This window comes from Schistocerca cancellata, chromosome 2 (assembly GCF_023864275.1).
Source record: "Schistocerca cancellata isolate TAMUIC-IGC-003103 chromosome 2, iqSchCanc2.1, whole genome shotgun sequence".
Lineage (NCBI taxonomy): Eukaryota > Metazoa > Arthropoda > Insecta > Orthoptera > Acrididae > Schistocerca > Schistocerca cancellata.
Genome location: NC_064627.1, coordinates 729,235,459 through 729,259,861, shown reverse-complemented (window position 1 = coordinate 729,259,861; position 24,403 = coordinate 729,235,459). Strand labels below are relative to the sequence as shown.

At 42.1% G+C, this 24,403-nt stretch overlaps 1 protein-coding gene across 3 annotated transcripts in view; it reads left to right on the top strand.

Annotated features, from left to right (window-relative positions):
* The window catches only part of LOC126162529 (sodium-dependent nutrient amino acid transporter 1-like), a 222,386-nt gene that overhangs the window by 163,510 nt on the left and 34,473 nt on the right, over positions 1–24,403 (top strand). For 2 of the 3 annotated variants that reach the window (XM_049919100.1, XM_049919102.1), the window contains one exon: positions 20,183–20,284. In XM_049919100.1, the coding sequence (XP_049775057.1) occupies positions 20,183–20,284 (102 nt within the window). Of the gene's footprint in view, positions 1–7,237; positions 7,266–20,182; positions 20,285–24,403 lie in introns of those variants that run through there. The other variant, XM_049919101.1, reaches the window with a different exon arrangement.

The window sequence follows — 24,403 nt, the reverse complement described above, 5'->3', positions numbered from 1 at the left end:
TCCAAAGGCACTTTCTATAAATCCCTTACCGAATGTGCACAGACTAAATATTCCCGTAACACCATTCATCAACTTTAGAAATGCTTCACCCTATCACCTATCATAACACGGACACACATGCACACACACACAAACACACACACACACAAATATACACTTTTGAACAACGGAAGATACCTAGAAAATTACAACAAATTAACAGACATGATCAAAGACGCAGACGCTCCAGAGATAGTAAGCCTTATATGATTTGATGTCACATCGAGGTGTACTTGCATTCCAGTTCATGAAAGAATCATCACCATGCATCAGGTGAATAATTTTTTTTTTTCTCTCAGTCTTGACTAGGTAGATGTTGCCCGCCACGAATTCCTCTCCTCTGTCAACCTCTTCATCTCAGAGGAGCTCTGGCACCCAAGGTCCTCAGTTATTTTTGTATGTATTCCAGTCTCTGTCTTCTCCAACAGTTTTTATCCACTACAGTACCGCATTCGGGAGGACGACGGTTCAAACCGCTTCCGGCGATTCTGATTTAGGTTTTCCGTGATTTCCCTAAATCGCTTCAGGCAAATGCCAGGATGGTTCCTTTGAAATAGCACGACCGACTTTCTTCCCCATCGTTCACTAATCCGATTGGACCGATGACCTCGCTGTTTGAAACCTTCCCCCGAATCAGCCAAACAATCACTACAGTTCCCTCTAGTGCCATGGGGTTATGTCCTGGTGTGTCCTACCGTCCTGACCCTCCTGTCCCTTCTTCTCCTCACAGCTTTCTTTACGGACCTTTCTTCGTCGATTCTACAGAGAACTTGCTCATTTGTTGTCTTATCAGTCCACCTGTTTTTCAACACTCTTCTGTAGCACAACATCTGAATCTCTTCCATTTCCTTCCGATCTGGTTTTCCTGCCGTCCGTGATTCTCTACGATGCAATGCTGTGCTCAGGGCGTACATTCTCCGAAACTTTTTCCACAAATTAGAGCCTAAGTATGATATCAGAATACTTCTCTTCCCCAGGAATGCCCTCTGTCCCTCTTCTAGTCTGCTTTTAAGTCCTCCTTTCTTCGTTCGTCACGAGGCAACAGAATTCCGTAACTTCATCTACTTCGTGACCCCCATTTTCGACGTCAAGTTTCTCACTAGTTTCATTTCTGCTACTTCTTACCTTTTTCTTTTTCCGGTTTAGTCCCATTCCAAATTCTACACTCATTAGACTGTTCATTCAGTTCCATAGGTCCCGTAATTCTTCCTTACATTCACTGAAAGTAGTAATGTCATCCGCAAATCTTATCATTCATATCATTTCACCCTGAGGCCGCTCGCTCAGCTGAGTAGTAAGCGCATGTGACTGCCTTGCAGCCGGCCCAGGTTCCATTCCCGGCGGGTCGGAGGTTTCCTCTGCTTGGAGACTGGGTGTTGTGTTGTTCTCATTATCATTTCATCATCATCGACACGCAAGTCGCCCAACGAGGCGTCAACTGAAAATAATTGCAACTCCGCAGCCGAACTTCCCCACGAGGGTATTCCCAGCCATCAGTGGCATACGATCATTTCATTTCACCCTGAATTTTAATCCCTCTCATGAACCTTTCTTTTATCTCCATCATTGCTTCTTCGATGTGCAGAGTGAACAGCAGGGGCGGTAGACTGAATGTCTTAACCTCTTTTAATTCGAGCACTTCGTTCTTGGTCTTGTAGTACATCAAACAAGGAGTCAAAGAACAAGGCAACATCCTAGACACCTACACTGACGCAATAGCAATCGCACTCAAGCCTATAACATCACAAAATTTTGTTCAACAATGGATTTTATTCCCAACACAAAGTACTGACAATGTGTTCACAGTTAGTGGTCTCTTAGCCACTGTATTCATGAAAAATCTAGAATACAAGATCTTCAGACACATAACAAATAAATTAAAAAAAACGGACAGGTACGAGTGGGACTCACGCTCTCTGGATTCTGTAGCAACTTAATTACGCGTATAGATAATATTAATTTCGTGTGGTCAAAAGCCTGGTGCAAGTCTTTCTGTTAGACGCCACTTCGGCTACTTGAACCTGCTCCGGTTACACAACCGAGGAAAGAGGACCTACAGTTTTACGAGGAATCTGAAACACATGCTGTTTATGGCGACTACTTACATCGTTGGGAGATGTAGGCTGGGTTAAAATGAACATAGGAAAAGCTGTATCCCGACCGAGATTAGATCTGTCGAGCTCACGGTTTACAGGCCGGCGTTTTACCGCCTTTTTTCAAATTTAATTTAATTTTTTATAATTTTTTGGGCTATGTTAAGATAAAAACTGACAAATCGGTTGTACGATCGACAATCGATCCCACGACCTCTCGGTTTCCAGTCACGCGTCTTACCGTCACGTTTTTATCTTTTTCTTTATTTTGTTCGTCACTGCTCTCATCATTTGCTCCGGGCGTACGTCACATAACACCCTTTCTAGTCAATCGTCGAATATTTTACTAAGCTTTTTTATTACAGAGGTTGGTCAGCCCACTGACCGAACACTCTGAGCTACCGTGCCCGCACAGCTAGACCACCACGGCCTAAATGCATATAGGCTCTTCATGTACACGTTTTGATAAACGAGTTTTCATGTATCTAAACAGGAGACATATTTGGCCGTATCGTTTGATTACAGTAGCTTAGAATTTTAAATGTTCCATACTCCGCCGAGGGATCACTGACCTCAGTATATGACATATATTCCTCAGAGAAGGAGTCTTAACAGTCTTAACAGTCAGACAGACAGACGGACGACGAAATGATGTCATAAGGACGTCGTTTTTATCGACTAAGGTAGAGAACCCTAAAAATAAAGTTATTTATTGGTACCATTATGTCGAAGGCCTGATTTACCTGACTGATGAACGACATACATCCATAAAACAGGTACACCAGAAAATAAACGATTTTAAACCCAAAAATTCATTTCACATTTGAAAAAGAAACAGACAGCACCAAATTTTGTAGGTCTCACGATACAAGCCATAACCACAAACACAACCACCACCATTCACGATCAGTCAACTCATCCATTGACAGACAAACAAGCAAGCTTCCTTATCATGCTCCACATAGTAAATAGAACACCAATAAACAAACAGAATTACACGCAGAAGTTGAAAACAATAAAACAAATAACAGGGGAGACTGGTTGTGATACACGTATGAGAGAGAAAGTCAATAAAAAAGTATATGAATGTCCAGGGGATGGCTGGCTCTGAGCACTATGGGCCTTAACTTCTGAGGTCATCACTCCCCTAGAACTTAGAACGACTTAAACCTACCTAACCTAAGGAAATCACACATATCCATGCCCGAGGCAGGATTCGAATATGCGACCTTAGCGGTCGCGTTGTTCCAGACTGTAGCACCTATAACCGCTCGGCCAGACCAGCCGGCGTACAGGGGATGAACAAGCCAAATGCACAGAAGACCTTGCGCAACTGCACCGGCAATACTACATACAGGACACAGCAGAAGAAGAATCGGCACGAAAAATAAAATGGCGCAAGTTCACCTAATGGAATAAAATAGTTCACAAAATGGACAACAGTCTAAAGAAACAGTAAACGTCCACGGAGAAATTCAACAGAGCAAGTACATATGAACTTACGCTGATGAGTCTAAACATTATGGCAGCCGCCCACCGTGACACTGGATCCCGCCTGGTGGCGTTACGGGCACATGACGCGGTGACAAAAGTGTACAAGCGTAGCAGACACGGACAGGGGATCACCCTAGCGAAGATATGGTCTGAAAATGAGGAAATTCAGTAAGATAAGCCACTTTGACAAAGGCAGATTATTATCACGCAGAGCCTGTGAACGAGTATCTTGAAAACGGCGAGGCTGCTCGAATGTTCACGTGCTACTGTCTTAAGCATCTACGGGAAGAGGCACGACAGTGAAACTACCACTAGGTGCTAAATAGCTTGTTAAACTGGTTGTTATAATATTTGGCTCATCAGTGTACTTGCTACTCTTGTCAGTCAGTACACGAAGGAAAAATATGCAACAAGTTTAAAACAAGATGTTCAGAACGCCTCAAAGCTCTAAAAAGCACAGAATTTGGGGTTGGGAGGCTCGTCCGCTCTGTAAAGTAGGATAGAAGGTGATCTGTGGCATCTCTGCCGAAAGAGCACAATGCTGGTGCACGCACAAGAGTTTCGAAGCACACTGTCCATCGTACTTTGTGGATCATGGAGTTCCGCAGCAGACAACCCCTACGTGTTCACATGTTAACCCAACAAGATCAACAATTACGATTGCACTGGCACTGCACCATCGGGATTCGATCAATAGAAACGTGTTGGCTCTTCCGGTGAATCACATTTTTGGTTCACTAGGTCGACGGTCGTCTACACAAACGACGTCAGCGAGGTGAACGTGCAGTGAACCACGGACGCAGGCTGATGGGAGCAGTATTCTGCTATGGGAGATATTCTCGTGCGCTTGATGGGACCTGTAGTAGTAATCGAAGACACACTGACAGCTGACAGCCAGCTGCATCCCCTCACGCATGATGTCTTCCACGACGGCGGTGTCATCGTTTACCAGTACAACTGTAAGCATCTCGGAGCAAGAACAGTGCTACAGTGGTTTGAGGAGCATTATAGTGAACTCACGTTGATGTTTCGGCGACCAAATTCGCCTGACGTAAATCCTATGGAACCCATCTGGGTAGCTATGGGCGGCGTCACCGCGTACGCAAATCAGGGGCCTGTTATTTACGCGATTTATATGACCTGTGCGTAGACATCTAATGCCACACACCTCCACAAAACTAGCAACAAACTGTCGGATCCCTGATACGCAGGGGGAATGAGGATGTATTTCATTCCGAGAACGGACAAACAGCTTGTTAAACTGGTTGCTATAATGTTTTGGCTCATCAGCGTACTTGCTACTTTTGTCAGTCGGTATACGAAGGAAAACATGCACGAAGTTTAAAACAAGATGTTCAGAACGCCACAAAGCTCTAAAAAGTAGCATCTCAATAACATATTTGCTGGCCATAGTCCACAACCGTCACTCAACTAATTTAGGAAAAGATCTGATAATTCTATAATCCAACAACGATAAGCTATATGCTTAAGCTGGAAGAAGAATTATATACAGAGAAAGCATCAAGAGAAGGAAAACAGATTATAAACGAGTACACTATGAATGGGAGACCATTTGACACATTGAAGGAGCTGTACAGAAAAGGCGACAAAGAAAAGACATTCCAACCCCTCCTTCACCCCTCACACACACACACACACACACACACACACACACACACGCACGCACACACACAGAAGAATGAGATACGCACACAGAGGAAGAGCAAAAGAGCGAAAGTAAATGAAGTTAAAATTGGGGGGGCCAAACTGATGTTAAAAAAGCAGTCAACATCAACTGTAACTGGTCACAGAGCTGCAAAGTAACTGAGTTTGCTTAAGTGATGAACTGTAGCTTGCGAACGGATTTCCGCCGTACCACGTATCGTGTTTGTGTGTGATTTCCATAACAGACGAGAAGGGTTACTTCAAAAATGTAAGTGATAGGAAAATATAATCACGAAACATTTTCACGGAACAAAATTACGTTTTATATGAGTAGATATAGTGAGCTGCTACCTCGTCAACCATTTAGTTGCGTATGACAAACTAGCACAGTACAGTAATGAAAGGTAGGGTCTGCAGAACCCAACAACGCAGAAAAAAGTTAAGGAAATGACAACAAAGTACAAGAACTGTTTTAGGCCTAGGTTCTATAGAATAATTATTACTTAAAAGTGTTTATATTTTACAGATCTAAATAGTAGTACCCACTGTTGATGTCACGAAGATACTGGCATGTATTCAGGCTGTTATGAACAACAATTGTTTGCACAATAGAAGTGAAATCCAGTAAAATATGGAAAAACTTTAATCAAAATATCCGAACGGGGATCTGAAGTCTGCTTGTCCCGGAGAAGTGTCCACTGTAACATCAACTATTCTTGAATGAGATTTTCACTCTGCAGCGGAGCGTGCGCTGATATGAAACTTCCTGGCAGATTAAAACTGTGTGCCCGACCGAGACTCGAACTCGGGACCTTTGCCTTTCGCGGGCAAGTTTGGAAGGTAGGAGACGAGGTACTGGCAGAAGTACAGCTGTGAGTACCGGGCGTGAGTCGTGCTTCGGTAGCTCAGTTGGTAGAGCACTTGCCCGCGAAAGGAAAAGGTCCCGAGCTCGAGTCTCGGTCGGGCACACAGTTTTAATCTGCCAGGAAGTTTCATCAACTATTCTTCCTCACTTAATAATATACCAAATCCCAGTGAGAACAATTCAGTGTGAAAGTAAATAACGATTTCGTCAAACAAGTAGGAAGCTAACACCAGTAGTATACGCATTTAAGCTCATCGGACGAAATTTGATTCCCGCAGTAAAAACCATACACACACTGATCGTCTGAAGCTCTGTGGCTGGTGAAGAACAGGTACCAGACGTTCGTGTAACTCTCTATCGCCAACATACGTCATGGAAGTGAAGTGGTGTGTAAGAACCAGTGTATGTATTGTACGGAATCATAACAGGAAGATAGATCGACGTGGGGATGCGACAAATGGGATCTCTCATGATTGGATATTCCCATGATCATAAAGTGAATGAAGTTGCCCGAATTGTTTGCATATGAACGCAGGCTGTCCAGTGTGTCTACAAGGAATGGTGTACCACTCGCAGTTACATAACAGCCGTAAGAATAGTGGTCTAAAAATATCCTAGCTAACAGCAAGCAGAGACGAGTAATACGAGCTTGTCAAAAACCCGACGGCAATCGCTGTTGTCGGTGAATACAAAAGTATCCCACTAGCTCCTGAGCGAACTATAACGCCGAACCAAGACCAATACCGAGGTTAGAGGTGGTTACGAGGTATTGTCATGATGTCTCCGGAGGTGCCTAAGTCTTGATCCGATGTGTCTATTGTTGATGCAATGCAACTTGACTCTTTGCACGGGACCGCTTACAGTTTCTCCCAGCAGGCCCCGCACCAAGTGGCAAGCTGCATTGGGCTTATAGCTGTCAGGACTGATAGCACGAGGTCGCCCCCCATCCAGCTTTGCACCTTCCGCCACGGGCGTCAGTCGGCTCGCACTTTGAGACGCAGTCACCTGCCGCATGGACGCCACGATAAGGCGCCGCATAAAAGGCTTTCAACCGCGGATTAGGCTTCGTGAGTTGCCTGCCTTCCACCATGTCTCAAGCCAAAGACCAGGTAAGGTGGCCAACTCTGCTCTAGCCACACTTCGCACAAAACCTTTCCGTCTGTGATCACCGTACACTTGGGCGTATTTGAGAGTAGTTTGTTTACTCCACAACTGGTTAGGTTTTTAATAACTTAAGGAAAATTACTACTGTTGATTCTACCAGGTCTCTGAAGAAATCCTGAAAACGATTTTTTTTTTTGTTGACGTTTCTAGTGCTGAGAAATTAGATGGAGTGATCTGTTTTACTTGGTAAAAACTTTCTAAAGCCATATTCGGATAAATATTTCTTTATTTACAAACAATCGGTTTCGACAGACTTTGCTGTCATCTTCAGGTCTTCAAAAATTTATGTTGTAAAATGTGTTCATTTTGAGTTTGACCTCACGTCAAGCTGTCATGTAGATAAATGTAGCTCATAATATAAAGGTTCGTCGTAAATAAAGCATTTAAAATCAAGAAATGTGTTAGTTATGTCAAATCTTTATATTATGTGCTACATATTATCTAAATGATAACTTCGTGTGAGGTTCAACAGAAAAGAATGACAGCAAAGTCTGTCGAAACCGGTCGTACGTAAATAAAGCAATATTTACGCGATCTTGGCTTTAGAAAGTTTTCACCAAGGCTGTTTAGTGCTTTCTCTCTTCCACTTCCTTCACATTTGTAATCACTAATACTCTTTTTGTAGAATCAATGACGTTGATATTCATAGATTGAGCTAATTCAAGGCTGCAGTTGTATATTTGACTAATCGAATGGATTCACCATTCATCAGGAAGCCGACTAAGTACCCTCTTCGGCAAGTTCTGATTTCCCTAGTACTGTATTTACTACTAAAAATTTTCTAGTGATTCGCTACAGTTCAAGCTTCCCCAAAAGTTTTCGTTACTTCATCTTTATATTTGTTTGTGCCTTCTTAATGTACAACAAGTTCCTTTTCGTCGTTACTTGTCACGCCCAATGGCACTCTTAACGCATTCGGTTAGTCAGCCTTATTGCCTTGTTTGTTGGAGTCGGCTCTTCTCTTTCAACGGCAGTTGTCACCGTCAACGTAACGCTGAGGTCATACATCCCTGGAACCATTCAACCTGAAGTCTTCCTTGTCACTTTATTCAACATAATAATCAGTTGTCTTAGTATGTGTTACAGCTTCAGTATCCGTAAGCTTTTCTGCCATTATTATTTTCTGTGGCCCGTTACAACTGTTTAGACATTGCTTGAATTTTGTTATGTATCATGCACCACAAACTTTTGAAAGGCGTTAAAATGTTCCATTCAGACCCTCGATGGTTAAAGATTCTTTATATATACTGAAAACAGTATCTATTGCTCGAAATGTCGCACTGCCGGCGAACATAGTTCAAAAACGCTACTAACGCCTATTCGGGTAGAGATTTCAAAAAATGGTGTATTACATGCGTCATTCCTTTTCTGTGCTATGTGGACAAAAGACGGGAATTAAGAAATTTGTAGAAAACTTCACCTTATCGTGACGTTATTGTGTTACTGCAGTCTGCGAAAGCTAATTGTTGAGTTCTTCACTGGTCGTAATTAGCTCCGACAATCCAGTTACAGTGACTCCTTGCTCACGAGACTACATTATAATTATTGCAGTTCTATCGATCATATGATGACACTGTTGGTTGCCGATAATAAATATTTCATCTCCTTTCACATTTCCAGCTCACAGGTAACCTGAATAGGTTCAACGACGGTCACCGGTGATGGAAATTAAATCATTTTGTGAAAGCAACTCAGGTAGTGTTTTACATGTATCTTAAAATATTAACGTCTGCAGCACAATGTAGAACATGCATACAATTCTTTTGCAGAGTTACGATTAGAAACAGCAGAGACTACTACATCGGTTCGGTCTTCAGAATGGCCAATAGTAAGAAGAAACGAAACATATAGATCTGGCCAATAGCTGCTACAGATTTATTTGTACCATGAAACTAAAGTGCTGACTGGTGCAGAAATCATTGAGGTGATACTACCTACTACGAAATGTGCTAGCAGGAATCAGCCGTAATAGAAATTTCGTGTTCTTGTTATACAGGCTGAGGTGCGCAACTTTTTCGTCTAATATAACTTCTGAGTCTTTAAAGAGATTGCAAATCTCTCATCAATTAGACGATTACTGACCACAGGTTAATAAGAGATCAACACTTTTTCGCACCTTAATCACACACACACCGGCCTCAACATATACAGGCATTAAGTGGAACTATGTATTTTTTTGCACCACAAGGATAGAGCCGTATGACACACAAGTTCATAGATTTACCTCTTTTTTTGGGGATAGGTGAATACTACCGACACCAGAAGACAGTTTTGGCCCGTGACGTAATATTTTGTTGTGTGACGTCATACTACGCCAACAGAGATGCAACAGAACACTGACAAAATTTATTTTCTATATACAGGGTGCCCGAAAATAATGCTTACACTCTTCGAGACTGAACATCTCTTTCATGAAAGGGGCTAGAAATACAATTTTAGTGGTGCTAGGTGACTCACGGTCCGACTTAAGGCGGTAAATGTTCAAACTGGTGTCCGTCCACCGCAATACATCGTCGACAACAACTTATGACTGAGAGACATACCAACTTTATTGTTTCCAACGGAATAGCATCACAGGCTTGCTCAATTCGCTCTCTAAGATCATCCAGTGTGTGTGGTCTTGCAGCGAAAATTGTGTTCTTGAGAGAACCCCACAGAAAGAAGTCTAGAGGAGTTAAATATGGAGATCGAGCGGGATACTCCACACTCCCTCCTCGTATTATCCATCTGGCAGGGAAAGTACGATTGAGAAATGCCATCAAATCCAGGTGAAAGTGAGGTGTTGAAACTAATAATCTTCATTTCCAAACACAACGCTAAGACCAAGAGTTATCATTTCCAAGGACGAGTCGCCCACGACAGCGTTGTCAAAGAACTACGGCCCGATTAACTCTCTAGAAGACAGATCGCACCAGTCTGTTACTCCTGGTGGATTAACATGTCTTTGTTCGGTTACGTATGGATTCTCCCTGGCCCAATACGCGCAATTATGGCGGTTAATTGTTCCATCAAGTTTAAACGTCGCTTCATCTGACCAAAGAATTCGATCTTGGAAACGTTGCTCTTCTTCACATCTGTTAATGAACCACTCACAAAATTCGCTTGGCCTGTAAGGATTATCCTCGTTAAGAGCATGGAGAAGTCTTGGAATGTAAGGCTTAAAATTCTGAGACCGCAAAATCCTACGAACACTACTTTTGCAGATCCCAGTCTCACGAGAGCATTGCCTCACAGATTTGTTAGGGGATCGTGTGTATGCCTGGATTACTGCATCAACACTCTCATTGTCTGTTGAACTTCTCTTTCGTCCGCTATATCCCTTCTTCATATCGCGCACCTTTCCTTCGACTTAAAATTTAGCTCTGATTCTTGTAACTGTTACTCTTGTCGGTGGTGGTGTTCCAAATTCAACTTTACAACGTCGGCGTACCGCACTCACATTCTCTGTTTTCCAGTAACACTTTAGCACCCATTTCCGATACTCAAACGATAACGTCATGTTTGCTGGCAATCCTGAAACAAAATATTGTTATGTTTTTCACCGCCTTCTAAATTGGTACCCATAAAAATTGTATTTCTGTCTCCTTTAATTAAAGAGATATTCTGTTTCAAAGAGTGTATACATTATTTTGGGACACCGTGAATATTACTTTTTGGATTGTAGGTGGTGGTGAAGCATAGCCCGAGCTATAGGTTGGATTGAAAGGTGACAGTTTGGGTCAAGTGTTGGTGAAAACAAAGAATATGAATACGAAATGTTGGCTGTAAAGTATTTCCAATTCTTTGTACCAAACTCCGTATTTATATCTTTATTATCAAAAAATGAAGAATTTTTCAATGCCTACGTATCTGCTTGGTGTTAACAAGAAAAATATTATTCACAGCTGTTTTTATATACTACTGGGCACTCAATTTCAGTATCAGGAAGCACACAAGCAACGAAATTATACTTAATTAGTGGCTGAAATTTAGTAGGCAGAATCCATAATTGAATTTATAGGTGATTTCGAAGTATACAGGACGGAAAATTTTAGTACGCAGACCTGTCACTTCCGGTAGCAGAAACGGTTCTACCCCGACTGGGCGTCAAGTCGAGTGGATCTTGGATGACAGATACGAGTGCGTCGTTCCATGCTGTCTCATCACCACGACGGAGGTTAACAATTGTAGTGGACAGCCAGATGTCTTCAGTGGGTGAGAGATCTGGAAGACGTGGTGGCCTGGTTAACAATCAAACAGACCTGTGTATCCATTTACACTGATTATATCCAAAACATCAGTATCAACTAGTTAATAACGTGTGGAACACCTCTGGAACACAATACAGCACCCGCTGTACATGACATGGATTCTAAAAGTCCTCGATAGGTTTTCGGGGTATGTGGCACCAGGTATTTCCGCGTAGGTAACATAGTTTCCGTGAATTACTGGCTGGCGGATTTGGTCACGCGAGTGGTTCCTGGCAGCGTCCCAAATGTCTTACTTGTACATTCGGTTCACGTCATTCAAGTTTGGTGGCCAAGACATCAACATCAGTGGACTGCCAAGCTCCTCAAAAAGCTGTAGCACGGTCCAAGTCTTGTGTCGCAGACAGTTGTCTTACTGAAAGATGCCATCACCGTTGATGGAGACATCAAGCATAAAGTGATACAGGTGATCCGCAAAAACGTTTACGTAGTTCATGACTGACACGGTGCCTTCGGTTCTACCACGAATCCCGCGGAAGCTCAGATGAACGTCCTCCTTATCATATCTCCGTCTCCACCAGGTTACGTCAGTGGCGCCGTGCATTGTTTCGAGAAGCCTTTGGCCTGGATGACGGGGTGGGATACCCACGACCATCGGCTTAATGTAACTAGAAACATGATTACCCAGATAGGCGACCCAACTGATCCACTGTCCAGTCTTTATGGTCCCCTACTTACCACAGTCGTCACTGACTAACTCGTTGCGGTCAATATAGGAACAGGTTCTCTGCAGCGTAGCCCCATGTTTAACAATGTGCATTGAACGGTGTGCCTGCAAGCCCTTCTGCCTCCATCAGCATTGTGTTCTGTCGTCAGATCAGCAACAGGTCAACATGTAGACGTCCAATATTATATCACATTCTCGTAGTTTCACAGTCACTCAACCGCATTCCATAGATGCTCACAACAATGTCACGCTAACACCCGTGCATGCTTCGCTGTTTCCCTTATGCATGTCCCTAGGCGATGAACCACAACAATATGCTCTTTGTCAATGCCGCTTATGTCAGCGTATTTCCCTTTTAGCGGCATTATAATGTAAAGGATGATTCTCCATTCGTCTCTGCTGGGCTCATATACTCAGCCTGATGAACAAGTTGAAGCACACAGAAGGCATGGTCCGATGCCAATGCAGTTTCGTACATGTACACGCCGCCGGCGGATATATTACAGGCAGAACAGCCACCAGAGTGAATTAGTGTTGTTCGTGTTTAGTGTTGTTGCCAGCACTGGTAAGGCGTATAGCGTTCGTACACAAAGCTTGATACTGAGTGATCACTTTTAGAGAAGTGTTCGTGTAAGCCCGCATCTCGTGGTCGTGCGGTAGCGTTCTCGCTTCCCACGCCCGGGTTCCCGGGTTCGATTCCCGGCGGGGTCAGGGATTTTCTCTGCCTCGTGATGGCTGGGTGTTGTGTGCTGTCCTTAGGTTAGTTAGGTTTAAGTAGTTCTAAGTTCTAGGGGACTTATGACCACAGCAGTTGAGTCCCATAGTGCTCAGAGCCATTTGAACCATTTTTTTTGTTCGTGTAATACAGTGTGATCAGAACCTGATAGTTTGAAAGGTGCCTCTTTGTTTGTCTCCATTTGGCTGGCTGCTCGAATCGTGCAATATCCAGGTTTGTGGGGCGCTCGGATGTGACAGTAGCGCGACAGTGGACTACATTAGAATGTGAGAGGAGGGCTACTCGTCCTCAAGGTTTCGGTGAACTACGTGTGACCACCACAAGGTATCACGTAGTGCACCATGCATATCGTAATACTTTCACATCTGCGTCTACCATCTGAGAACAACTAAAGGGCTCCAGGCAACGTTCTGTGTCATCTCGCACCACAGGTCGGAGACTATCAGCAGTCAATTAGAGAATTATCTTCCCGTGAGCACGCTGCAGTAAACACCAGAACAAAAACCGCTACATTTGGAGTGGTGCTTGAGCGGGAAGCATCAAATGCTGACGAATGGATTCACAATGTCTTCAGCGATGAATCGTGATCCAGCACTACCCTGGACGACCATCGTCGTCTAGTACGGCGGTGACGTGGGGACAGGTCGTATTCTTTCAACGTGTGGAGATGCACAGCGGTGTTACTTCTGGCGTCGTGGTAAGTGTTATAACTTCAGGTCACGCCTGGTAGTGACTGAGGGAACTCTGACGACATACGTCATGTGACGGACATTCTGCGTCTTCATGTGTTACCTGTTACGCGACAGTACTGTGGTGCCTTTCTTCAACAGGAGAATGCTCGTTCAGATATGGTAGTTATGAACTATCTGCGTTATGTTGAGGTACTTCCATCACCGTAAGATCCTCAGATCTTTCTCTGATAGAGCACACGTGGACCATCTTGGACGTTCACTCCATCCCAAAGTCAGTGTCCACCATATTAAGACAAGAGTTATGGGCCAGATTGCCTCAGGAGAGGCAAATCAGTGCACGTATCCAGAGCGGAGGGGGTGCAACGTCACACAGATAATTGATCTCATACTGCTCAGTTCTTTGTAAATTTGTTTCGATTTTGTAATCAGTGAATTAACATCGTATAGCCTCTCTTCATTGCCGCCTTCCTTTTTGGGTGCTTCACGTTGTTTGTCGGGCAGTGTACATCCCTTCCGCGTCACGTTACTGACGAGCTTTCTCGGTACGTGTACGGGCTTGTTTGACACAGCCGTGGCTAGATAAGAGCGAACTTGACAGGCAAGGTTGCTCTTTAACGAGGGCTTTAACAAGTTTTAAAAAGTTTTATTGTCCATTCGCAGAACGTTGTAATCTCCAGGTTCTGAGAGTAATATTTCCTTCAGCAGATTTTCTTGGGTAAATCTGTCTTTTTTAAGCTATTTCCTCGACCGGTGTCGTGATTTCTTCTTCTTCTTCTCTTCTTTAACCACAGTAACGAACTTAATGCTAGGACTGCTTTGTCTGCATTTGTGGCCGTTCTCACTACTGTCAAAATGCACACGAACACTAACAGCGTCTGCTTCAAGGGGAGGTTAAGCTGACAAACAGTGTTTGAACGTGTACGCGTTTGGTTGGCAAATCCGTAGCTAAATAAGAGCGATTTTGTCAAAAATGTTTGATCGCTTACAAGGGCATTTTCTCAAGGTACAGAACATAGCTGTAAGGTCCTGCACGGCCGAGCAAACAATGTGTTTGTCCACTATAGCGTTAGTCGCGTGGGGCTGCTGAGGTGCTGCATGGTATCGAGTATGGCCCTCCGGAATCCGCCGATTCCATATTTGGAAGTCGGTTGTGGGATCCTGACCAATGTGAACAGAAACATCGCTGTCTCGACACGCCATGACTGTGCCGCAGTCAGCGCATGCCAGTAAACTATTTTACAGACGAGACATGGCACCATCTTCTCATAAAGAAACAACTTTCAAATGCAATTTTCGACAGAAAAACGCCCTGAGTGATCCTTACAAAAAAAAAAGAAAAAATGGTTCAAATGGCTCTGAGCACTATGGGACTTAAAATCTTAGGTCATCAGTCCCCTAGAACTTAGAACTACTTAAACTTAACTAACTTAATGACATCACACACATCCATGCCCGAGGCGATTCGAACCTGCGACCGTAGCTGTCGCGCAGTTCCAGACTGAAGTGCCTAGAACCGGTCAGCCACACTGGCCGGCATTCTTACACGTATAGAGAATGTGAACAGCGTCATTCGTACCTACACTACTGGCCATTAAAATTGATACACCAAGAAGAGATGTAGATGATAAAAGGATATTCATTGGACAAATATATTATACTAGAACTGACATGTGATTACATTTTCACGCAAATTGGGTGCATAGATCCTGAGAAATCAGTACCCAGAACAAACAACACTGGCCGTAATAGCGGCCTTCATATGCCTGGGCATTGAGTCAAACAGAGCTTGGATGGCGTGTACAGGTACAGCTGCCCATGCAGCTTCAACACGGTAACACAGTTCATCAAGAGTAGTGACTGGCGTATTGTGACGAGCCACTTGCTCGGCCACCATTGACCAGACGTTTTCACTTGGTGAGAGATCTGGAGAATGTGCTGGCCAGGGTAGCAGTCGAACATTTTCTGTATCCAGAAAGGTCCGTACAGGACCTGCAACATGTGGACGTGCATTATCCTGAGGAAATGTAGGGTTTCGCAGGGATCTAATGAAGGGTAGAGCCACTGGTCGTCACACATCTGAAATGTAACGTCCACCGTTCAATGTGACGTCAATGCGAACAAGAGGTGACCGAGATCTGTAACCAATGGCACTCCATCACTCCATCACGCCGGGTGATACGCCAGTATGGCGATGACAAATACACGCTTCCAATATGCGTTCACCGCGATGTCGCCAAACACGGATGCGACCATTATGATGCTGTAAACAGAACCTGGATTCATCCGAAAAAATGAAGTTTTGCCATTCGTGCACCCATGTTCGTCGTTGAGTACACTATCGCAGGCGCTCCTGTTTGCGATGCAGCGTCAAGGGTAACCGCAGCCATGGTCTCCGAGCTTATAGTCCATGCTGCTGTAAACGTCGCCGAACTGTTCGTGCAGATGGTTGTTGTCTTGCAAACATCCCCATTTGTCGACTCAGGGATAGAGATGTGGCTGCACGATCCGTTACAGCTATGCGGATAAGATGCCTGTCATCTCGACTGCTAGTGATACGAGGCCGTTGGGATCCAGCACGGCGTTCCGTATTACCCTCCCGAACCCACCGATTCCATATTCTGCTAACAGTCATTGGATCTCGACCAACGCGAGCAGCAATGTCGCGATACGATAAACCGCAATCGCGATAGGCTACAATCCGATCTTTATCAAAGTCGGAAACGTGATGGTACGCACTTCTCCTCCTTACACGAGGCATCACAACAACGTTTCACCAGGCAACGCTGGTCAACTGCTGTTTATGTATGAGAAATCGGTTGGAAACTTTCCTCATGTCTGCAGGTTGTAGGTGTCACCAACGGCGCCATCCTTGTGTGAATGCTCTGAAAAGCTAATCATTTGCATATCACAGCATCTTCTTCCTGTCGGTTAAATTTCGCGTCTGTGGCACGTCATCTTCGTGGTGTAGCAATTTCAATGGCCGGTAGTGTACACTGAGCGGTCGCGCAGAAATGCTTACCATCTGCATATCCAAGCACGTACCGCACGTCATACCATTTTTATGGTTTTCGCTTGCTATCGTCGTGATCTTGAAATTTTCATGGCCAGCAGAGTACCATAGGTAACAAGCTGACAAACCCAGAATCGCCTGGGTATTGATTTTTCCAGTTTTCTATTAGAAACGAAAACAAAAAATGAATTCTGTAGCGGATTATCGAAAAAATTTCATGTCCACTGAAATATTGAAGCAATTGTACAAATAAATATGCATAACGCAAAGGTGTGTAAGTACAGTATGCAGATTAAGAAACATGTACGCTAGCAGCAGTTGTTTCACATGTCTACGAGACGATTTTGTAAACGTCTCTATGGCAACGCCTCTTCATAGCTTTATATACGGCTATCGCTTTCTCGTATTGCCGTTTGCGCTTCGCAGTTGAAAGCTGTCAAAAGTACTATCAACAGTCATGAATTTACTCAAGTAAACTCGACTGTAGGGATGTCTTAGTAGTAAAGGATAAATGTATTAAAACTTCATATATAATGCAACATTTTTTACGTAGCTCAATGTTTATGACGCGATACCTCTTGAACTATGCGTCGCACAACGATATATTTCTCTAGGTACATTCAGCTGCATTGTGGTCCTGGCAGTTGAAAGCTGTCAAAAGTACTATCAACAGTCATGAATTTACTCAAGTAAACTCGACTGTAGGGATGTCTTAGTAGTAAAGGATAAATGTATTAAAACTTCATATATAATGCAACATTTTTTACGTAGCTCAATGTTTATGACGCGATACCTCTTGAACTATGCGTCGCACAACGATATATTTCTCTAGGTACATTCAGCTGCATTGTGGTCCTGGCAGCGATATATGTTGCTAATGCAGTTAGTGGCAAAGAATCAATAAATTCAAATGTCATGCATGATGCGGGAGTTTTTCACGTATCTCACTATTCTTGACGTGTATCTCCTCATATTGTGTCATATAATGATAATTAAAGTGGATACATTCAGGAACTAAGTGGACATTGCCTGCAAAATGTACTGCAACTATAATTAGTATATAATAAGTAATCAAATTGAAGGTCATGTACAATGTAGCTACTTCTCACTCCTCATTTTTATGACACCACATCTCCTGAATTGTGACAGGTAGGTGGTTCCTACCCCCACTGCGATTGTTGCCTGACAGTAAGGAAAATGTATACCAAGTTTGGTTGAAATCGCTCCAGTGGTTTAGGACAAGATGTGGAGCACACAAACACACACATACATGCATCCATGTTTATACTACTGATGGATGCAGGTCATTCCGCATTCACATTGTAATCTTTCTTCCTGTAATAGGTACATCTGTTCAGCATTACTGAAACATAGATCTGAAGATGCGAACTACCCTCCGTAAATGGTTACAGACACATAAATATAGAACCTTACTGTGGTAATACCTCGTTACACTTCATTGTTTGTTCGTCACAATCGTACAAGATATGTTTCTTGAATATCGTACATGGACCAATGCGACAATGCTCTACCTAAAATGAAGTCGATTTATGGACATTTTTCAGTTTAGCAATATTAAATGTGGAGAAAATGCGAGGATATATAGTCATATATTATAACGGGGAATGTAAATATTCTTATTTGTTACACTGAATTTCTTATAACACGAAAAAAAACATGTTTCACCACACAAGAGCTGCTCAGAATCGAGTGATCTATGCAGTTTGACCGTGTTTAGGCGAAAGTGCACTGGCTACAACCCAGTCACTTTTCTTGGTGCTTCTCAAGAGCGCGGAACAGGGTTGTTTCCTTTCTCTGCCACACGTAGAGTTAGAAAATAATGTAGTAGAACCTGCATTTGTACTTGCTGTGGGGCACTGACAAGGGTAAAAAATAAGGCACAGAGCTGACGAACATTTACATGTACCACGCAAAGTAATGTGGTACTGCTACGAAGTGATAGACGGCCATAACATTACATGTTGTCGCGTTTCTACAATTTTCACTTTGACCCATACCTGGTAACACCAGAGAAAAAATCAAGAGGAAACAGAATAATTACTGCAGTTAAGAGATTTCATTCGCTACTGTTATTTATTCTTGTCCCTTCTGTCCTCGTATCTCTCCGGTTTTCGTTACATATACCGCTATGAAATACAAAACAAGATCCTAGGCCCTCCGTCGTTCCCTTTCTATTCCCTAGCCATTTCTTTTTTTTTAAGTATGAATTTTCTTTTTATTTCCAGTCCACTTGACCCACTTTAATAAATTAGGAATTCATGTTCGAAATTTAAGTTATTGTCAACTATTTCTTATTTCATAACTTATTGTGAAAATGTATTCGCCACATAAAAACAATGACACATCATATTCTATAGCGTTTGCCAATGAAACAGCACGATTTTGTTTTATTGCATGTTCGATTATGCTGTTAGACCAAGTCCAAACGATCGCCGTTTAGTTTCTTTTTAACGTTTCTATTATTTCTGCTTTACTTTCTTGCTCTTGTACGACTGTGGACAGTAATTCTAACCAGTTGCAGAATTAAATGTTTATTAATTCTTTATCATGGTTTGGATAAATGTTAATTTGTCTTCTTCAGAAACGAATGGACCTATTGAACAAATCACTACAACATAGTATCAAATGTCAACCAGAAAAGGAAACATAACCAGTAAACAATCAATTACAATTTTCTTTTTTAGAAGAGTATATTCACTCGCAGAATCACTTATTGACAAAAACTGATGTTGGAACCAAAAGGCTCTTGTATAGTCCAGTATGCATGTCTGTCACAAACATCAACAATTAAAATGCATGAGTGATGGTAGTAGCTAAGGGCAGTAGGGCTTTGTCGCACGAAGCCACAGTAAATGTCAGTTGGATCCAATGGACTTGTGTTTTATTTTAAAAATTTTACGACAGTGCCCTACACCATAACCTTCAGTCATGCATTTTAGTTCTTAATATTTATGGTTTACATGCATACTGTTCTAGGCAAGACCATTTAGGCCAAAACATCGGTTTTTGTCAATGTGATTCTACTAATGACTATGCTCTTCCAAAAAAACTATAATTTGTTGTTTACCAACTATGGTTTCTTTTCCGGTTGACATTTTCAACTATGTTGTAATAATTTGTTCAATGGTCCATTCCCTTCTGAAGACAAATTTATGCTTGTCGAAACCATGGTGAAAGGTTAGTAAACCTTTAATTCTGCATCTGGTTGGCTGTTGTTTTCGAATGCTATCAAAAATCTTCTGTGACTCTATGACGAAAGTATACTTTACTTTGTATCAAGATTTCCTTCACAAGAGTACAATTTTAGTCTAACTCATTACCTGGTAACTGACGCAACTTTTCGAACTGTTGTGATTTTACACCTTTTGGAGTACTGTGCTCTCTGGATACGGATTTATACTGAGTAGAAGTTCGTCCTGTCCATGATATTAGTGCCGTTCATTCATTCACGCTACATTTTTCGCTAAATGTTTATTTTTAATTTTACAGGAACTGGGAACTTTAAACAAGGCGTACGTCATCGACGCCACAGATCCCGTTAACGAGAGTCCCAAATTGTCCGCAAGCTTATCAAATGGAAAAGATGCAAAGGTAAGAGGAACTCAAATCACTAGGTGGTTACATGTAAGAGCCATATTATACGACTGTCGCTTCTTGGTTTTTCCTAGTAGATTTATGGTAACACAATGCTTTTATTATTTTCGGGTAATAATACCGCTTGCTCTATAAAGATGGTGTAAATAGGAGCAATAGAACAAATTTCATAACTATATTGTTTAACGAAGTGATAAGCAACCAGTTTCATAAAAGAAATTTAATTTCTTTCTCGGTACTGGCACTTTGTGCCCTTCTTCAGAAGGTTTCACCTATGCCATTATTTGCGAGTGTTAACAATAAGATGCATACAGAAAAATTCCCTGGTCATGTAGTGCATAGGGTCTGTACAAAATTAGTATAAAGTGGCGGAACAACAAATGCATACATCATGCCAGAATAGGAACTGATCAGGTAATCCAACATGTTGCTTATTATTTCGTTATATACGACTGCAGTTGCTGAGGATGGATAAAGTGCTATAACTGTGTTGTTTAACTTGATGACCATTGCTGGTGCTATGAAGATAAGAATTTTTCAATACGGCACTTTGATCTGGATGAAAAGTCGCAGAGAACGCGATAATCCTTCCTGACGTGAGTGTCAGTAACCGGGTAAGTAACAGTTAGAAGTAAATTCGTGACATATTGAAATCATAATGAGGTATGTTGTACATATTGACTACGTAGATTGTTTTGTGGAAGTGATACAGGGCGATCTTTGAAGACAGTTGAAACATGAACAATATAGCAACTCACACAGCTGTATTGTTTAACTTGATGCTCCATAATGATATCATGAACATAAGAGTTTGTCATGGGATCACTTAAACCGCGGATAAAAACAATAGGGAACGCCACTTTTTTCTGAGGCGAGAGTTGGCTACCAGATTAATAACAAAAGTAAATTCGTTACATAAAGAATTTATAGTGAGGTATAATGTATGACAAGAACCATATGAACAAAATTTCCCATTTTTTGCCTTCAATTCTATCATTAATAAATCCTTCGCAATCAAAAGGAGGAATTCCGTTGAGGTAAATGAATTCTCCGAAGGACCACATAGATACACGTATAATCTTGCTCTTATTTGCATGAATATCTTTCGAATTAATGTTGTCAGGAATTAATTAATAACCTTATTTTCAATATTCAGACGACTTGTGAGTACCGCAAGTAGTGTTTGTCAGTGGATGCATCGAACAATCAGTATCAATGTACAAAAAGGCCATTGATATTCCAGTCCTCCGTAAGTGAAAGCATGTGAGACGATATTTAGCCATCCCATCACTTCCTCAGTTTTCACTTCTTTATCACCATAATTTGAGAAAAGTTATCAGATTTATTGAAACTGATTATGATGAAGTCAACTATTTCTTATTTCATAAGAGGATCGTACGATAACTGTGACATGTTATTAAAACGCTACTACTCAGAGACAATTCTGAAATTTACTTGTAAATCAATCGATGATTTTCAAGCTTGGTGTTTCATCTTCAGTAACAAAGTCTTTACGCAGTATAGTGTTCAGGTGTGTACTGATTTGTACAAGAGTGAAAGGGAAGGAGGATATCTTTGTTTTATTATTTGGTAGTTTTTGTACATCTTAGACCTATATAATTACAAACAAAGGTTAAAATAAATCTTGGCTAACCAAACTATAGAACGCTCGCTTTTGTTTGCAAATGATGTAGTAAATAGCAAAAGCGACTGCCTAAAATACTGTCAATTCTCTAGTAATTATTTAAAACGAGAAATGCTGCATTACTCAGGAACATTTCCGATGATTAGTGCTTCGAGCGCCGGTAAAAAATTTCTCTAAAGATACTGCAGACTAAATTCCTGTGTACTGTTTCAGCTTAACGTCACCAGTAAATCAGCGACATGCCTTCAACGCCTCGATGAGACCACCTAGCACGATATAAATTTGAAAAGTTAGAAATCACAACCTTTCTTGGTTAAGGAAAGGGCGAAATGTAATTCGTACGGAGGAATATGTAGAGCAGAAACTTCTCTTCGAAGTCAGTTTGCTACAAGACGTTTAACGTCAGGGAGTGGATCAGGCAGGACCAATAATTATGGTCCTAATTTCGCTTGTACACTGGCGCTAACCGGCCCTTCACAATTACAATAACTGCAGCGATTTCGTTTTTGAGTATCGTAGTTGAAAATGAACGCAACATTACAGTAACAATATGGAATATTACTGGCTTGCAAACTCGAAACTATTTATACGTTGTTAACGCGCTGAAAGTATGTAAAAGAAGAGTGGAGACGAGCCACTGATAGTTGATGATGTGGGATTTGGGCTCTAAACGTTGTTATCAGCCCTATTTCTCTTATACATAACTTGTGTAACACAACGGGCGAAGAAAAAAAGTTTACATTAAAGGGAAGAGATCGATAGAGGAAAAGGGAAAACGCAACTACATCGCACGCTTCCGTGCACTCGTCTTCGATTATTGCCGTTTTATGGAGTCAGTTCTACGGTTATTTACAGATTTTTCTAGACTGGCATCATCAATTGTGTTATGCCTTAATATTAAACTTTATGTTCGTTGTATGCCTACAACGAAAAACCAGAGTAAGAGGTATCTAGATACAGTTCTTGACAATGGAACTAGGGTGGACATATGACCAAGACAGATCGCAGCAAAGTGGAAAGCGAGACAGTTTACTGTGTAGTCCGAAGTGCCTACGAAAGTGCTCTACGTTCTCGACCTCGTCATCAGCCACAAAACTACGTGCGGGATTTTTGTTTCCAGCAGTTGGTAGTTTCAAGAGGCTCTGAGTGAAACTGAAAGTCATTTCATCCGGGAAATGTGCAAACAAGCACAGTGTGTGAATTATCGAAAATAGAGGAACCGAAATTATGCCGTGACAAAGTTTTTAGTAAAAGAATATTTGACGTCAACTGGAATTCATTCAGATTTTTTTCCGGCTTACATAGTGAGGAAATGGGCTGCCGAATTTAAACTAGGCCATGAAAGTATCCTAAATAATCCAAGTGACGGACAGCTGTAAAGTGTAGCAACACAAGAAATGGGCCATTAAGTGCACGATATGATCCTGCATACGAAAATGCGTGAAGTTGCCAAAACTGTAAGGATTTCAAAAGAGCGTGTTTTTTTTTTTTCATTTTGCGTGAAAAGCTGCACATGAGAAAGATTTGTGAAAGATGGGCGCCGAGCCTACTCACAAACGAACTCACTAGACAGTATCCTAACAGTGTTCCGAGCGTTTCCGTAAAACCAAAAGTGCTTTTAACTTCCGTGTGTGACCACGGATCATACATTGATTTCCCCGCATAAACAAAGCAAACAATCGAAACCGTGAACAGAAAGCGCTTCTTCAGCTCAAAAGAAGGCGAAGACGATGTCATCAATCGGAAAGATTGTTGCATTGGTGTTTTGGGATGCGAAGGGTATTCTGTTAATTGATTGTCTTCAAAAGGATAAATCTGTAAGAGTGGAACATTATTCTAACTTTCTGACGGATGTAAACCTCAAAAATTTGAGAAAAGGTAGCTGGTTTGCAGAAGGAAAAGTCACCTATCATCAAGACAGTGTCCGCCCGCGGTAGCTGAGTGCTCAACGCGACAGAATGTCAATCCTAAGGGCCCGGGTTCGATTCCCGGCTGGGTCGGAGATTCTCTCCGCTCAGGGACTGGGTGTTGTGAGGTCCTAATCATCATCATTTCATCTCCATCGATGCGCAAGTCGCCGAAGTGGCGTCAAATCGAAAGACTTGCAATCGGCGAACGGTCTACCCGACGGGAGGCCCTAGTCACGCGACATTTTTTTTTATCAAGACAACTGCTGACAAAAGTCAATTGGAAAATCGAAGAATGCACGCTATTGTCCAAAGTTGGCTCCCTCAGACTTCTGCCTCTTCCTAAAACGCAGTCTTTCTTGCTGATCAGCGTTTTTCGTCCAACCAGGAGTGACTACAGCTGTAGATGAAAATACACTGTCATAGGAACAGTGCAGAATTGGAATAATGTGAACGGCATATTGCTGGATAAAACGTATTAATGTCAAAGGAGATAATTTTGACAAAAATTGAAGGTTTTCTAATTCGATTTTTAGGTAACTGCTGTAAGTTTGTGGTGGGGTA